The following is an 18700-nucleotide window of genomic DNA, read 5'->3' as shown; positions in this document are numbered from 1 at the left end:
TAACATAAAACACATTTTCTTATGAAGTGCATGTGGAACATTCTTCAGGACACATCATTTGATAAGGCCCCAAACACATATAGGCAACTCTCTTTTCTGACCACAATGGTATGAAACTACGTATCTACAAGAGGAAATACACAAATATGTGGAAACAACACACCTCTAAACAACCAGTGTGTCAAAAAGAAATCAAAAGGGAAATTAAAAATATCTTTAAACACATGACAGTGGAAATACAACATACCAAACTAATGGGATACAGCAAAAATAGTTCTGGGAGGTAAGTTTATAGCAATAAATGCATAAATTATGAATTGACAGTGATCTCAAGTAAACAACTTAAATTTACACTTCAAGGAACCAAAGAAAAAACAAGAAAGTAAGCCCAAAGTTAACATAAGAAAGGAAGTACATAAGTATAGAGTAGAAATAAATGAAATAAAGACCAGAAAATCAATAGAATGTATCAGTGAAACTAAGAGCTGTTTCTTCAAAAAGACACAACATTGACAAATAGCTAAACCAAGAAAAAAAGACTCAGAAATGAAAGTAAAGACATTACAACTGATACTTCAGAAATACATAGTGTAACAGACTTCTATTAATAATTATATGCCAACAAATTACATAACTTAGAAGAAATAGATACATTCTTAGAAACATGACTTGCCAACAGTGTTTCAAGAAGAAATAGAAAAATCTAAACAGATCAAAATTGAGTAAAAATATTCTATCTGTAATCAAAAACCTCCCAACGCAGAAAACCCCAGGACCAAATGGCTTCACTATGGAGAATTGTACCTAACACTTAAGTAAGAATTAACACTGGGGCACCTGGGCGACTCAGTCAGTTAAGCTTCCAGCTTCAGCTCAGGTCATGAACTCACAGTTCGTGAGTTCGAGCCCTACCCTGGGCTCGCTGCTGTCAACACAGAGCCTGTTTTGGATCCTCTGTCTCTTTGCCCTTGTGTGCTCTGTCTCATAAATAAAATTTTTTTAAATAAAAGAATTAACACCAATCCTTCTCAATCTCCAAAAAAAAAAAAAATTGAGTAGGGAACACTTCCAAACTCATTCTCTGAGGCCAGCATCACGATGATACAAAACTAGATAAAAGCACCACAAGAAAAGTACACACTAATATCTCTGATGAGTACAGATACAAAATTTCTCAAACTATGAGCAAACCAAATTCACGAACACTTAAAAAGGATTATATATCACAACCAAGTTGGAATTGAAAGCTTTTCCTTTAAGATGAGGAAGAAGACAAGGATGCCTGCCAGCATTACTGTTATTTAATAAGCTAGAGCAATGAAGACAAAGAAACAGAGGGCATCTAAATTGGAAAGGAAGAAGTAATATTGTTGCTATTTGTAGACGATATGAACATACGCATGCACACACACACACACAGGCACACACACTTACACTGAGAGAATATCCCAAACTCTCAACTAAAAATCCGTTGTAACTAATTAACAATTTCAGTAAAGTTACAGGTTACAAAATCAACATGCAGAAATCAGGTGCATTGTTTACACTAATGATGAAACATCTGAAAAAGAAAATCCAATTTATAGTAACATCAGAAACAAAAAATTCTTAGGAATAAATTTAACCAAGGAAATGAAACGTCTGTACAACAAAACTCCAAGACTTTGCTGAAAGAAATCAAAACACAAACAAATGGAAATGCATTCTCTGTTCATGGATCTGAATAATACTATTAAAATATCCATACTCCCCAAAATCATCTACAGATTCAGTGCAATCCTCATCAAAATATAAAGGCTTTCTTTTTTTACAGAAATGGGAGAAACACTCCTAAAATTTGTACTGAACCACAACAGCCAAAATATCTAAAGCAATCCCAAGGTAAAAGAACAAAACCAGAGGTATCACACAGGTTTCAAACAATACTTCAAAGCTATAGTAATAAAAACAGTATCATACTGGCACAAAAACAGACACAGAGACCAATGGAACAGAATAGACAGTCCAAAATTAAATTCCTGCATATACGATTTACTGAAATTTGACCAGAGGACCCAGAACACTCCATGAGGAAAAGAGTCTCTTTAACAAATAGTTTTAAGAAAATGGATATGCGCATGCAGAAGAATACTAAATCGACACTCTTCCAAAGACGACATGCAAATAGCCAACAGATGCTCAACATCACTCACCATCAGGGAAATGCAGATCAACACCACTATGAGATACCTTTTTGACAACAGCCATCATAATTGAGGTGGTAAGAAATAAGTGTGGGCGAGGCTGTGGAGAAGAAGGTTTGTTCTGTTCGTGCGAATGTAAATTGGTGCAGCCACTATAGAAAAACAGCATGGAGTTTCCTCAAAAAATTAAAAATAAAACTACTATATAATTCAACAATTACCTTTCTGGGTATGTGTCCAAAAAAACAAACCCTCTAATTTAGACAGATGTATGCACCCCTCTGTTTATGGCATCATTATTTGGAATAGCCAGATATGGATATAACCTACACAACCTAAGTGTCTGTTGATAGACGTGTAAAAAACAAAAAACAAAACAAACAAAATGATAGGCATACAAACAGTCTTGCTATTTGGAATAACATGGATGGAATTTGAGCACAGTGTGCTAAGTGAGATCAGTCAAGAAAGACCACTACTGTATGATATCACTTACATGTGGAATTTTAAAAAGCCAAACTTGTCAAAACAGTAAAATGGTGGTTATCAGAGGATGAAATGAAGGGTAGTAAGACAAATGTTAAGGGTACAAATTTAACGAGAGTAGTGGTAAATAAGCCATAGAGAACTAGTGCACAGTGAAACGAATATAGACAACAATGTTGTAGTATGATCAAACTTGCTAAGAGTCTCGAACTTGATTATTTCAACCTTTAAAAAAGGATAATTGTGTAACATGATAGAGGTGATAATTATTATTACAATGGCAGTCAAATTACAATATGTAAATATATCACATTAACATGTTGTACACCTTAAATTTACACAATGTCTTATGTCAACATACTAAAAAAAATATTAAGGTTTTTTTTTTTTTTAATATGTAAAAAAACACATCGCATTGTAGTTAAGAGCATATAGGCATTGGCTTCGATAGCCTTCGTTTGAATTCTGGCTCCAGTAGTGCCTAACAGTGTCCCGGTTATTAACCCCCATAAGTTTCATTATCCTAACTTATAAGAATAAAACAATACCCACTTCACAGCACCGTTAAGGGGCTTAATGAGAGAAATCCATGCATAGTGCTTAGCTCAATTGCCTGCACACAGTTGGGGTAAATAAATGTTGGCTATTAGTATTAAATAACCTATATACATATATACGAGACAATACATGAAAGGAAGAGAGTTTATATGCAACACTTTCATGTCCAGAAAAAGGAAGTGTCCTACAAATTAAGAAAAATACACAGATGAGGAAAAAGACTTAGGGGAAAATGAGCAAAAAAAAAGAAAAAGAAAAAAAGCAATATACAAAAGATTAAAAGGAGAAATGAGCTTATCAAAAGATACTCCAACTTATTAATACAGATTCTCCCTCATCAGTTTGATAAAATCAATAGTTTGGCAATACTATTGGTGAAATATAAGGAAAATACACTATGATTAAACCTTAGTTAATTTGAAAATATGTATATGCACTCTCTAGAAAACTATGTGTAGACCTTAGAGAAAATATTGCACATGTACATGTAAAAAGATCTTTGTAGGAATATTTGTAATAGCAAATATTTGGAACAATTTTGCATAAGAAATACGCAGTAAAATGTGGTTTATGCTTATGAAAATCTTTTTTTTTTAATTTTTTTTTCAACGTTTATTTATTTTTGGGACAGAGAGAGACAGAGCATGAACGGGGGAGGGGCAGAGAGAGAGGGAGACACAGAATCGGAAACAGGCTCCAGGCTCCGAGCCATCAGCCCACAGCCCGACGCGGGGTCGAACTCATGGACCACGAGATCGTGACCTGGCTGAAGTCGGACGCCTAACCGACTGCGCCACCCAGGCGCCCCTGCTTATGAAAATCTTATACATAATTTTCCCTTGCAAACTGAATTTGTGTGAAGTTCAAAAATTCCAATGAGAAGCATGTTTGCTCACATAGTTTTCCCATCATATCTTAAAAATTTGTAGAGGAAAAATGGTAAAAACGGTATGAAGATCTTTGAATAGGGATATGTTATACTTGTGTAACTATAGTTAACATCCAATTTTTTTGCCTAATAAAACATACTTTTCCTTGAGATTATATCTACATATATGTGTATTTATGTCACATCTATATATGTGCACATGGGTGTTTGTGTATATATAAAATTTTACCCTGAGAACATTTTTATATATAGCTATACTCTTAATCAAAAAATTTTTTTTTAATTTTTTTTTCAACGTTTATTTATTTTTGGGACAGGGAGAGACAGAGCATGAACGGGGGAGGGTCAGAGAGAGAGGGAGACAGAGAATCGGAAACAGGCTCCAGGCTCTGAGCCACCAGCCCAGAGCCTGACGCAGGGCTCGAACTCACAGACCGCAAGATCGTGACCTGGCTGAAGTTGGACGCTTAACCGACTGCGCCACCCAGGCGCCCCAAAAATTTTAAGCATTTAATTTTGTAAACCTTATTTTCCTCAGATATAGAAATTGTTATTTTCCCCTTTATTTTATTAATAAAATTTCAGAAGCTATGTAGGAAACGGGGTCCTAAAGTAAGTATTTTATTTATAATATCTACATAAAATCATTTTAAAATGTCATTTCTAATTTGAATATTTGAAAAAAAATATTTTGTTACAGTTAAAATAATCTGAATTCTCTATGAATTTTCAGATCAAATGTGTCTATTTAAATGTGTAGATTAAAATTTGTACCTGTATAAAGTAAGGGGTGTTAAAGTGAAATATAAAATAGAAACCACACTTGAGAATTCTCCGGCAGAAAAAAATCATTCAAGCCACATAAACACTTTAAGACTAAATGTAGCCCTTTTCATGAGTATAAGCAAACCTTAACTTGGGATATTTCTTGTAAATACCTCTAATAATCATAAAAAAAAAAAAAAACTTTTGTCATCATCTTAAAACTGGTATGAGATAATCACTTGTAACCAATCACCTGCCACCTGGAAACCCCCGTTATAATAACCAACCACTATTAAAGTCAACAACTTCTTCATTTTACTTTAGAAGCCGTTCTGTAACTTCATGTCCCTGAGTTTTATAGTAGTAAGTCCTTGGGGTGCCTGGAGTGGGTCAGTCAGTTGAGCATCTGACTTCGGCTCAGGTCACAATCTCATAGCTCATAGGTTGGAGCACTGCATTGGGCTCTGTGCTGACAGGTCGGAGCCTGGAGCCTGCTTCAGAGTCTGTGTCTTCCTCTCTCTCTGCCCCTAACCCACTTGCATTCTGTCTCTGTCTCTCTCAAAAATAAACAAACATTAAAAAATTAAAAAAAAAATTTATATTAGTAAGTCCTTGAATTTGAGGATTCCCCGTTTAAAAACTGTTCTTATATTCCCAATAAACTTACTAAGTATTATTTATTGACGTGGTGGTTTAAATTTGGTTATTTCTGGATTTTTGGCAAATGGAACCAGAAAAAGATGAAAGGGAGACCTACTTTAACTCCTTAGGATCTATACAGTCACAGTAGCTTGCTCCAGGGAGCTAAGTCAAGCAGTAGAAATCCTTACATATGAACAGTTTGGTACAAGCTTTTAATTTTTTCCCATCACTTTATTATTAGCATTGTCCTATGACCCTAGACTTGAGTTTTTTTCCAGTGGATTATCCAAAACATTGTAAGAATAAATCCTTAAGGTGCACAGACTGATAATACTGAAATATATTTCAATATGCTGGTAATAATGAAATATTGATTCTCTTATGTTACCCTTTTCAGGCCCTCATGACATGACTGAATCTCAAGGAACTCTAATAATTAACCAAATTTCAGTGTTTTCAAACTATGTATCATGGATCCCCCCAAATATAGTGGTAGTATATGGTGTATACGTGTGTTCGGCTTGGTTTGAGAGGGGAGAGGGGAGTGCTGATACTGCATAGTGCTGATAGTGGCTTTTTCTCTTGTATGTAGTAGGCTTCCAGGCAAGTTTGTTTGGGTTATTGTTTGGTTTTCTCCAGAAAGGGTTTCATAGAGGATTGCTAAATAGAATATATTGAAAACTATTTGTTGACATATTAGATGAAGGGTTAGTATCCAAAATCTACAAACAACTTATCAAACTCAGCACCCAAAAGACAAATAATCCAATGAAGAAATGAGCAAAAGGCATGAACAGACACTTTTCAGAAGAAGACATTGAGAGGGCTAACAGACACATGAAAAGATGCTCAACATCTCATCTTCAGGGAAATAGAAATCAAAACCACAATGAGATACCACGTAACATCTGTCAGAATGGGTAAAATGAACAGCTCAGGAAACAACAGATGTTGACAAGGATGCGGAGAAAGGGGAACAGTTTTGCATGGCTGGTGGGAATGCAAACTGGTGCAGCCACTCTGGAAAACAGTATGGAGTTCCTCAAAAAATTAAAAATACAACTACTCTATGACCCAGCAATTGCACTACTAGCTATTAACCCAAAGGATACAAAAATGCTGATTTGAAGGGGCACATGCACCCTATCAACAGCAGCACTATCAACAAAAGCCAAATTATGGAAAGAGTCCAGATGTCCATCGACTGATGAATGGATAAAGAAGATATACATAGAATGAATATTACTGAGTAATAGAATATTACTCAGAAATTAGAAAGAATGAAATCCTGCCATTTACAACATTGATGGAACTAGAGTATATTATACTAAGCAAAATAAGTCAGAGAAAGATAAATATGATTTCACTCGTGGAACTTAAGAAACAAAACAGGTGAACATAGGGGAAGGAAAGGAAAAGTAAGATAAAAAGAGAGGCAGGCAAACCACAAGAGACTCTTAAGTAGAACAAACTGAGGATTGCTGGAGGAGTGTTGTGTCAGCGAATGGGCCAAATGGGTGATGGGCATCAAGGAGGGCACTTGTTGGGATGAGCCCTGGGCATTATAGCTAAGTGATGAATCACTAAATTCTATTCCTGAAATCATTACTACACTATATGTTAACTAACTTGGATTATAATAAAATTTAAAAATAAAAAAAAAAAAAAAAGAAAACACTTTGTATGAGAAGTTATTGTAAGCATAAATGCCTAACTGGAGAAGTCAGGCATCTTTTGTTTACCAGAAATTGGATAATAGGGTCATGAAAGACTCAAATATTTTACAGTTATTAATCAGTACTTTGATCTAATGGTTTTGAAAATGGAGTGGAAATATTTACTCTGCAGAATTTTCCTTGACTTCCTCCACTCAATTGCATACACATAGGCAGATAATATTCTTTGAGCTTTCACAGTTTGGAGTAGAAGACATTAGAGACCCTGTACAAGATACTAATGCTGGGTTGTACATTTGTAGCAGTAGAAATGAATACAAGGGAACCTTAGTAAAGTTGAACAAATTGAGGAATTTCTGGGCTAAAATTATTTGCCTCTTCATTTTTTTAATCCATTAGTCATTTGGGCAGAATATATAATAAATATATTTCCAGATTGATGAGTTCTTAAATCTTAACTAGCCCATGTCAAAAATGTTTTTTTAACACGGTTAAGAATTTTCTTATAAAAGTGGAAAGTTCCCCTCATTTTCTTAATCTCTGGCTTCTTTCAGTATGGTATGAAAATATTCATCCTGAGCAGACATTAGGTACAGAATTTTGTGTTCATTCTTAAAATGTAAATTTCACTAAATTAAGATGCTGCTGAATTTGTTAGTGTGTTTTATTATAATGTGCATGTTTTCTTTTGTAAAATTTGTAATTGAATAACAAAAAATTTCCGAGTGACACAATACCTGATCTTAATAAATGTTTCTTTAAACAAGGTAATCTATGAAACAGCACATTAGTTAGAAGTCAGGCAGAAAAAAACTATGCACACAAGCACTCGTTGTGAACTGGGGGGCAAATCATGGTAAATACGGTCTAATTTTCCGTGATTGCCGATGAAGTTTGTCCCTGTGACTAGAACTAGTACATCTCTTCATGTATAACATGAAATGGCATAACTGATTATGAGAGCCATGTAAATCATATGTGCTAAGAAATTAAAGTCCTGGAACTTAAGAACATTTCGAGTTGAACCTTCAAAATCTCACCATTTCAGGCAAATACACAAAAAATGGTAATTTTGTGTTGGATAATAAGAATAAGTCCTATCTACCTCTGTGTACAGTTGCAACTTAACGATTCTGGAGCAGAACACATTGTGTTCAGATCCAGAAAAATTAATAGATTTTATCCGCGTGTATTTCTACTGTTTCCTTGACAACTACTATAGATGCTGCTATCACCATGGGGATGGTTCTTCTAAATGAAGCAGCAACATCCAAGGGAGATGTTGGAAAAAGACGGAGTAAGTCTGTGTTGCTATTTTTGTAGTTTTGCTTTAGTCTTAAGTTTAATTTAAATAAAATGGGAAATGTATAAAAGTCCTTAGAAAACAAATTTCTAAAGAAATGTTCTGATTTAAGTTTTTGGAGGGCTTTTCTGTTTTGTTTTTGTTTTTTGGGTTTTGTTTTGTTGTTGTTGTTTTACTTTTTTTTTTTTTTTTTTTGGATGTGTGTGTACAAATACTTAAAAATATATTTCTTCCAAAATGGGTGTGGGGGATTTTCTGTGGAATTGCATATAAAGGAAAGCTGTCACCCTTGTCAGGGCTGCTCGGACCCATGTCTACTGAAGCTGAGTCTCCGCAGTAATGTCCACACTACAGAGTGACATAAAATTCTCTGTTCAGAGTCTTCAGAGACTTTATTGATTAAGGCTGTGTTCCTTTTACTCCAAGAATCAGGCATACATTCAAGGACTCTGTTTTCACATGGGTTTTGTACACTGAAATATAATACCTTTCCATTACCTCCAAACCTCTTTTGAACAACATTTGAAAAAGGAGTGATCTGTTGACAGTGTCTCTTCCAGGGTCTTTGCCTTTCCCGTTGGTATTCCAAGATTTACAACTGTACGGATTTCCAGCATTCTGTTTCTAAGCAAGTTAACTAGGTTTTATCCTTCCTTCCTTCCTTCCTTCCTTCCTTCCTTCCTTCCTTCTTTCATTTTTTTTTTTTTATCCTTTGGTAGAACTATTCCTTTCAGGGGGTTGTAGAAAAAAAATACATTTTTATGAAGTAATAGATTTTGGCTAGACAAAGGAAGAACATATGAAAAAAATCTACCCTCAGGAGCATAGGTTAGGAACGAAGAGAGGGCCTTAAATTTCCTGCCACAAACCTTTTTACAGTATTATCAGATCCCTATATAATTTTATTATTAAACCCATAATTAAAATTTTTCCCAATACTCTGCACTTCTGGAAACTTTACACCCTGAATTTATTTATAGGTATCCAAGAGACACATAATTTATCTTAGTTTAAAATAAAAATCTAGACTTATTTTCTTCTTGTAAGTATCACCTATGGTGACATGTATATAAATAAATCATCGTGATTTCTAAATAGTTGTCTTAAGTGTTAAAATATTTTGGATGTAATTTACAGTTTAGTCTGTCCTTTGTTTTCCCATGATTTACTATTGTAAAGAAACTACTCAAGACTCTAATGCATAAGTAATGTGCAGAATATCATTTTATGATATATCTATCAAAAATATGATGCTCTTGGAAATGACAGATAATGTTTATGTTATTTATTATATGTCCTGTCTTATTAAAGTAGGTAATGGTAAGAAATACATAAATTTTTAATCTTACAACATCTGTGAAGTTTATAAAATAAGTACTTCCAACTTTCCTCTTGGTAGAAATTTCTCTGCCTATCACTCCAGCCCCAGCACTGTCAAACTATTTATTCATGTGTAGTTTGAGAGGAAGAGACATGGGAAATATATTTTACAATTATTCCTTTTTGATATATAATAATACAATGGCTGTGATTGTAATTGCTCAGGTCAGAATGATTGTGTCATAGCATTTTCTCACAAGTCTGTTAACTTGTCTGGGCTGCAGCGGTTCATTCAGTTAATTACTACCTCCTCACTAGTACTCACTCAGTTCCGCTCCCTTCCCTATATACGAGGAGTTAACTAATACTATTTTGTTCCACTGCGCAGAATCAAGTAAATATATTGTTTTACTTGATCATGTACTTTGAGCTTCATTGACCATGGAGCACGACCAAAGTGGCAAAGGGAATAAAAGCGTTTTACTTAGCTTCTAAAAATTAGAAGAAAAAAAAAAAAAAAAAAAAAAGAAAGAAAGAAAGAAAAGAAAAGAAAAGAAAAGAAAAGAAAAGAATAGAAAGGATGAAGTGTTTGATAAAAATACCAAACATGGTGAGGTATGAAATAAAGCATCACGTAATTAATTATGGGTTTAGTAACATTGTTATAAGCAGGGATGTTTTAACATTGTTACATCTAGTGCCTGCTGTCTGTCATAGTTGGATAGTCCACACATTTTTAAAAAGGTGTTTTTTTCATTTTGAGGTATTCAACCAGATTTTTACTTTATCTTCTGCCAATATTCATTTGAAGTTCAACTGCATGAACTTTGTCTGAAATGAAATGTCACAGAGGCTGCAATTGAATGCTTTTAAGCGCTTATGACTTTCAACAATTTGTACTCAAAACTGATTGATATTCCTGTAGAATTGAATGAAAACTGACAGATTTCTAGACCATTTTTTGACAGTATCATACCTTACCTGCTGCTTGATTTCCAGGATTGTAATTAAACCTGGTCTCAGACCTGCTAGAAGAATACTTTTAAATGTATTTTATCATTATGGAAGTATATAGAACTGCTAACTTTTCCTTGTTCTCCTGTGCCTTAGTATTTCATTTCTTTACTCCTCTTTCTTTTACAATTATTTCAGATTTTTTTCAATATTTTCTAAGAATTACCTGAAACTAATGAAAGTATACAAGTATTGTGCAAATGTTTGATTCTTAAGACATGCTTAGATTTTTCTTATTAAGAGCTAACTCCAATTTCTACTTATTTATGGCATAGATTTAAGTCAGTTTCAATTTTTAAAAATGCATTTAAGTTTTTCATAATTCTAAACGTGTCTGCATTTAATTGGCTCAGATTTTTAACAAGTATTTTAATTTTATGAACATATATTTTACTAATAGAAATAAATTTTGTTTAAATACCCAATATATTTTCATATGTACTCCCATTGCATATGTTACAGATATTATTACTCTTTTAGAGTACAGTCTTCCTAACCATTACAGAAAGAAAACACAACAAAAAAGTATTTTCCCCATTGTCAACTTGCCTGGTTTAAAGTGGTAGGGGAAACCTAGACCACAGCACCTCTTACTGTAATATACTGGCCTTCCCTACCTTCGTGAAAACAAACAACTCTTTGACACAATGACCTACAATGTGGGGGGATGTCCCCACTTTGGCTTTCCAGAATCCACATTACTTTGCTCCTGAAGCCTTTATTCTTAACTTTTTGTCCACCAGGATGACTATTTCTAAGTAATAGGCTTTTACTGAAGCAGTAATCTAGTCAATAACCTAAAATAACATTTCCTTGTAAATATTGCATGGCACCTGAAAAAAGTAAAATTATAGTTACTTTTCTGATAATGCAAATGTCTATGCTAATATAGCCAATGCTTTATAATGCAGGGGCTGATAATCATGTTTGTGGTTTTCACATATTTTGTCTTGTTTTGATCCCTCTGGGGCATTTTAGTACTCGTAGGAACTCTCTACGAGAAGAAAACCACCAGAAGACTTAGATCAGTCACTTTTGTTGTTTTCATACCCCAAATAGTCCATTTTCATTGAGAAGAATGTGGAAAATAATGAATACATTGTATTTTGGATTATCTGGTTTGTTGTGCCTGTATGTGCCATGAACTATTAAAATGTAAGTATACTGTTATTAATTGAATGCATTTCAAAAACACGCATTTGGGTTGCATGTGTCTAGACCCTAATAGCATTGTCTGTCTCTTTCTAGTAATTTGCCTAGTGGGATTAGGCCTGGTGGTCTTCTTCTTCAGTTTTCTACTTTCAATATTTCGTTCCAAATACCATGGCTATCCTTACAGGTAATATCATTATATTAATGTGTGTGTTTGTGTTTTTAACTAATAAACAGAATTTCCATGGGTAATACATATTTAAAGGCTAACATAAAGTAGCTAACTCATTTGCCAAGTGACTTTAAACTCAGTTAAGCAAGTTTTTGAGCACCTACCATGTGTTCAGCTTAGACTTTGCAGAGGAGTTATTAGGCACAGGCCCTGTTCCCAGGCAGGATATAGTTTCATTTTAGAGATGCGTATTACATATGTATTATATATGTACATGTAATAAAATGGGTTTAGCTTTGTGGAATTCATCAGAATTTCTCTCTCTTGTTTTGTCTGTCCATCTGATCATTCACATGCAGATTCTCTGGCTTCCTCAGGTTCATATAGGATACATGTTTCCTTCATTTTATTTCTAGCATCTCTCAGAGCTAACAAAATACAGTGTAGGAAAGCAGTATGAACCCGAAAAGATACTAATTTTACGTTTGACAGGTGTTATTCCTTTCTTAGTCTAGCACATGGATTTATGCTACAGTTACCTTAGTTGTGGTAGATCCTGCTTTGGGTTTTGTTTTTATTGCACTGCATCATTTTCCTTTTGAATAAGCTTTTATTTTTTTCTCAGAAATTTTAATCAGCTCTCTTGTGAATGATCATGGTAATAAGCAGATGATACACATCACAAGAGCAAGTTTTGCTAAAAGGACTGCAGAGATTACATGCCAAAGATTTGGACAAATCCTGAGCTAAATCCTAAAAACCTGACAGTCCAGGGGAAAAATATCTATTTGTACAACTAGTTCACTGGAGGAAAAAATAAAGGTGATAGCAGAAGCAAGAGTGACAGAGGTAATAAATGAAAGAATGAAAGAGAGAAATAATCCTAAGAAGAGTAGAAATGTAAGATGTTGATAAGGAAGTAAAAGAAATTTCCTCCCACTGAATTGTTGTGTGTGAGAAGCTTGGTCAGTTATGAACATAACATAGCACCACGTTCTCAAACGGCTTCCATTCCCAGAAGGGTGTGTCTGTGGCACAAGCATTGTAGTACTTGATTTAAAAGAAAAAAAAAAAAGTCAACTTGCTCTTCTCCACAAAAGCAGTTTGTAAGGAACGAGAGAATGAGATATAGGACACCATCATCAGAGGAAAAGGAAAACATGCGCAACATTCCCGAAGGCATGTGCTGGTCTGAGAACTTACGGAAAGACATTCGTGGCTATCCGTCTTCACAGAGGGTGAGGCCCTGCGTTTAACCCTGAGGACCAAGGGCTAACTCAATGTACTCATTTGTGGCAGACATACACTGAAGTGGGCTTGCAAAAGAATAGAAGAATGCGTTCTCATCCAAGACCAGATCCTTGACTTTGAGATGAACTGCAAGGACAAGTACACTTTTTTCCTTTAAAACAAATGAAAAAAACTGCCCACTGCTTGCCTACCGCGGATAATACCTGTCCTGTGGATAAAACTGTTAAGCTCTCCCTTCGTGAAAATGCACATTTGAACATAACCGCATACACTAATTTAAAAATCACCTTTAGCCAGGGACGTCATTTTAATTACAATTTTAATTACAATGTCTGAGAATTATAACTTTTGTATCCAAAAAATACCACTGATAGTTTAGAGGTAATTCTGAACACAGTTCTGAATTTTTATTAGTTCCTCATAATTTTGAATTCTGTTTAATCTACAGTCTTTCATTTCTTCTGTATGTAGTCATCTTTACATGTTTTATTTCTGTTTTGACTTCGATCTTAAACGTCGCAAAATCTTAAACCCTTACACCCTTCATGATATTTTCTCAGTACTTCACGCTGTTATTTTTGCTGATCTTTCTAACTTTTGAAGGGGATAGGATCTGCATGAAATATTTATCCTGTTTCCTTCAATCTGCCCCACATTTTAGTCTTAGGGGTTTTTTGTTGTTGTTTTTCTACAGTATCAGTAGGTTTCACACCATCACTAACTCTCCTAGGTTCTCTGTTAGGTTTCAGTACGCAAACTTCCTGGATTTAAATTCCTGATCTGTTACTGGATGTGTGACCTTGGACAAGTTACTGGACTCTTCTGAACACTGGTTTTCTCATTTGTAAATGGAAAAAAAATGTACATGCTTCTTAAGACTCTTGTAAGGAATACATGAGAGAATGCATGTAGATTACTTAACACATTACCAAATACATGGTAAATGCCACATAGTATTAATTACTCAATAACTGTAAGTTGCTAATTATCAGTATTAATTATTCAATAACTAAGTTGCTAATTATCATCATTAATTCAGATGTAAATATTTCAAACTCATTTGTATTTAATCTCCTTTCCTAAGCAGGATTTTCTTTACACTGAAGATTAAGTAACTGTTTTATATTTGCATGATTCAGTTGAGTGAAGAACAGATTTTCCCTGAACCTTTTGATGAACTTAATTGGACTCCTGAGTCCCTTGAAACTACCAGTGAAATATCAAGATTATTAAGAATTTGGTCTAATTGCCATCTGAGCCATGGTTCAGAAAGGAAATTTTATTCCAGAAGTAGCAATGAATTCCTTTTGTATATTAAATAAAGATTAACTTTAGGCTTGTCCCATCTTCAAAGAAAAGCAAAGAGCTAGTAGTGATACACGATAGTCTTCAGTAATGGGTAATTTACCATTATTTTTCAGGGACACACTTTGACCTACAAAAAATCAAAAAATTTCCATAAAAGTACTTATGACCCATGTCTCTCGTTTGGTAAAAAACTAAAATGAACGATTCTCTGTTAATTACCACTTCGCTTCCTGTTTATAAAGCTCTTTAGAGAGAGAGAGTGGCAGAATGGACAGATAATATTTACAGTCAGAAGAGTGGAGTTCAAGTTTAATGTATATTATAGTGATTGAGAGCTCTAACTCTGCAGTCACACAGATCGGAGTTTGAATCTTAGACCCTCTCTTCACTAACTTTGAGACTTGGAGTTAGTCACTTAAGTTCTTGGTCTTATTTTTCTTCATTTCTAAAATAGTGTTTTAGTTTCTTTATGGGGTTTGGAGACAGGCTCAGTTGTTAGGTTTGTGTCACGTTAACGTTAATGCTGTATCGTTTGCCAAGATACTTAACTCTGCTGAGCTTTTTTCTTCATTGGTAAACTTGGTAGAACACCTGTCTCAGAATGTTGTGGGGAAAAATTATATAATTCGTAGAGCCTGAAATGTAGGCTTCTCAATAAATATTGCTTCGCCTACATCTTACCTTTATAATAACTTCAGCTTTTTACCTCATTACATTTGTGTTCAGCATTTTACTTCATTACATTTTTCACTAAGTATTCATACAGAACTGTTTCATGTATTCAAGTCATTTTCATTCTGTAATACTGTATGGTATTATGGAGAGAAGTCCTTAAAAATACCTTTTTTGTATCTCCAAAGTGCTGTGCACATAGTAGGTGCTCTTCATATTAGTTGAACGTTGAACTCAAAAACATTTTTTATTTATTCATCATCTAAATGCAATAGGAACTGTTAAGATAGAAAAGTAGTGGGGATAAAAGAGTACTGGATTGCCACATTGCACAACTCCAGAAGATGGAATTCACATCAAATGACACCGCATGGAGTTGTCAGGGTATTCCACAGACCTAAAGGGATGTGTGGTGTGTTGAAAGATAATTATTTCAGAAACCAGAGCTATAAAGATACTTATTGCAAACTCAGATTGATTCTTAGCTGGCTGACATCAAATATTAAAAATCTATTATTAATTAAAATTGCGTATAATGGACATAGAAACTATCTTCTATTGTTTTTTTAAAAAAATACTTGTATTTCCTGATGTCCTTGGCTATTTTGAGAGATAATGAGTAACAAAAAATGGATTTACCTTCAGTAATGGAAAATACACAAATAGCTGGAAATGAGAGCTATTCATATGAATTTTGAGAAAAGTATGATACTGAATAAGTACAGCAGGGCCAAAAAATCCCAGGGTACAGTATTATAGCAGTATCACATTAATTTCTGTATCTTACATGTGGATCTTTCAACTGTAGAGACCATATTAAATATAGCCTTGAGCCGTACAGATATAAAAATAATATCAAAATGGTGTGGTGATCAGCCCATAATACATGTAACTGCTAAGAATTTCACTGAGATTGTCTTTCTCCTGCTGGGTTCCAGCTTTGAAGAATGACATAAGTGACCAAAGATGGAGAGAGGATTCGGGGAAGAGCTGGAATGCTCTAAAGGCACCATTGTCTGGCCCTTCTCTTGTATAGATAAGGAATACAGTGCTAAATCTTGTAATAATACTGTGCAAATGGAAATTGAATCTTAAGGACTATTTTTTCCATATTGTTGTATTTCATTGTGGTGTATTGGAAAGTGATCTGGACTGAGTGAGAAGATATGATTTGGACCATGGCACTTTAAAACTGTAACCTCAGGCAAGTCTTTTAATCTTCTCTGAGCCTCAGTTTTCCTCATCTTTCAAATAAAGGCCATAATATTTATCTCATGAGTACGACAAGTTGTAGCAAACTATCGTTTTACAGATGTAAGATAACTTTTAACTGTGAGACCCCACATTCCAGTCGTGGGCTACTGTGCTTAGCGGCTTTACAGACAAGCCCTCAGATACAAATCTCAAGCAATAGACTCTGACCCATGGAATTAACCATCTGACAAGCAGTATATTTTTAAAATACTCCTATATGTGCATACGCACTCCACTCCAAACAAAATGTAATTTCATTTAGTTACCTGTGTTTTATTACCTTACGGAGGAAAGCAGAACCAAAACAAATGACAGAAATATACTGAACTCTGCCTAGGACAGATGTAGTCTCAGCCCTTTTCCAACTAACGAAAATGTCAAGATAATAAAATAAAATACAAGTCTCTGAAATATGTACTAAGATTTTTTAATTTTTTAATGTTTATTTATTTTTGAGAGAGAGTGTGTGTGTGAGCAGGGAAGGGTCAGAGAGAGAGGGACACACAGAATCCAAAACAGGCTCCAGGCTCTGAGCTGTCAGCACAGAACCCAACACGGGACTCAAACTCACAAATCGTAAGATCATGACCCGAGCTGAAGTTGGATGCTCAACCGACTGAGCCACCCAGGCGCCCCTCTGTACTAAGATTTTTAATCAACATTTGGTAATTTCAGCAGTAAATACTAGGAACCTCTACATAAGGCCAAAATAATTTTTGTAGAAATTTGTTTTGTTCCTTGACGTTTTGTACGGCACATTCCAAGCCCTTCAACCTCAGAACACATAGTCTGAGCAGACACACACACACACAGATAGCTCTCGGGGGTCAGTTCCGTCTTGAAAGTGCAACTTTCTCCACCATCCAGCAACCCACTGAAAACAGGAAAAGCATAGGGAGCTCCCATGGCCTAGAAGACTTTGTGCTTCTTCACCTTTCCCCCAACCTTAGTCCACACCCTAGCTTTATGTTTTACCCCAGAAATAGTATCCACATTCCTGATCATGTCTAATCATTAATAATCATGTTAGACAAACTGTTACTAAGTTTCTCTGTGTTCAGGCCGTGTAGAGAAGTGGCCTTGGCAGTAGATTTGACCCCTGGTGCCCTGTGCGACCATAGATATAGAAAGGTTTCCATACTCAAAGATCTCTTCCCTTCTCCTAATAAAGTTCCGAATTTCCTTAGGCCTTGTTTTAGATCGTTTCCTTCAGACTTGAAACTTTTTCTGGGTTCAGTAATTTGTTATTACAAAGCAAAGAAGCAGGTTAAAGAGGCCTAGCTAACAGCCATAATGTACTTCTCCCTTGCAGTCCCTTAGAACATTTAATAGAGAGTAAAGGTTAAAAAAAATCTCAAGAATAGGAATCATTGAGTTCCACCAACTACAAGGCCAAACAGGAGTGAAAAATCAAGTAGTGGGCCATCCATGCTGTCTGGAAAGAAGCAAAGCTTTTCCTGTCTTCTATACTTTTTTTTTTTTTTTTTTTTCAAAACCAAAATGAAGTGTGAGCAACTGCTGATTGAACACATGAATGATTTCTGTAAGACAGAGTGTCTTGTAATCAGGTCTCCCTGACCTAGTTTGAGAATAGGCAGTAAGTATAGTACAGAAGAAAATTGTGTCCACCCGAAGAGCTCAGAGAACTTAACAAGCTCCCAGTTGGACAGAATTCATTCATTTAAGAGCATTGTGTACATGCTGGGTTTTTTTAAACACCAACAAAAGACAGTTTAAGGTAAGTAAAAACAAAATGCACGCCACTGTTTCATCCCTATTTAAATATTTCACAGGAAGAAAAAAGGAATAAACATGCTGTGCATATATAATCAGTGTCTCCAGTGACCAAAACCAGAGGTCTCTTCTCGTTCTACAACCCGCATAATCATTCTAGCACTTTGGTTGACCAGCTCCTCTTTGAAACGTTTTACCTTGGATTTTGTAACATGATACTTTTACACCTTCCTTTTTCCTTCCCAGTTATTTCCCACTTCCATATGCAAGTCAGATCCTGACCACCTTTCTCCTGAGATCTAGAACCAGACCTGAATACCA

At 35.0% G+C, this 18700-nt stretch overlaps 1 protein-coding gene across 6 annotated transcripts in view; it reads left to right on the top strand.

Moving 5' to 3' along the window:
* The window catches only part of TUSC3 (tumor suppressor candidate 3), a 295584-nt gene that overhangs the window by 253204 nt on the left and 23680 nt on the right, over positions 1 to 18700 (top strand). For 3 of the 6 annotated variants that reach the window (XM_040490097.1, XM_040490093.1, XM_040490094.1), the window contains 2 exons: positions 8422 to 8496; positions 12085 to 12175. In XM_040490097.1, the coding sequence (XP_040346031.1) occupies positions 8422 to 8496; positions 12085 to 12175 (166 nt within the window). Of the gene's footprint in view, positions 1 to 8421; positions 8497 to 11814; positions 11963 to 12084; positions 12176 to 16534; positions 16596 to 18700 lie in introns of those variants that run through there. The other 3 variants (XM_040490095.1, XM_040490096.1, XM_040490098.1) reach the window with 3 other exon arrangements.

This window comes from Herpailurus yagouaroundi, unplaced genomic scaffold (assembly GCF_014898765.1).
Source record: "Herpailurus yagouaroundi ecotype Mexico unplaced genomic scaffold, PumYag 181, whole genome shotgun sequence".
Classification (NCBI taxonomy): Eukaryota; Metazoa; Chordata; class Mammalia; order Carnivora; family Felidae; genus Herpailurus; species Herpailurus yagouaroundi.
The sequence above is the reverse complement of the archived record's forward strand: the minus strand, read 5'-3'. Positions and strand labels throughout refer to the sequence as shown.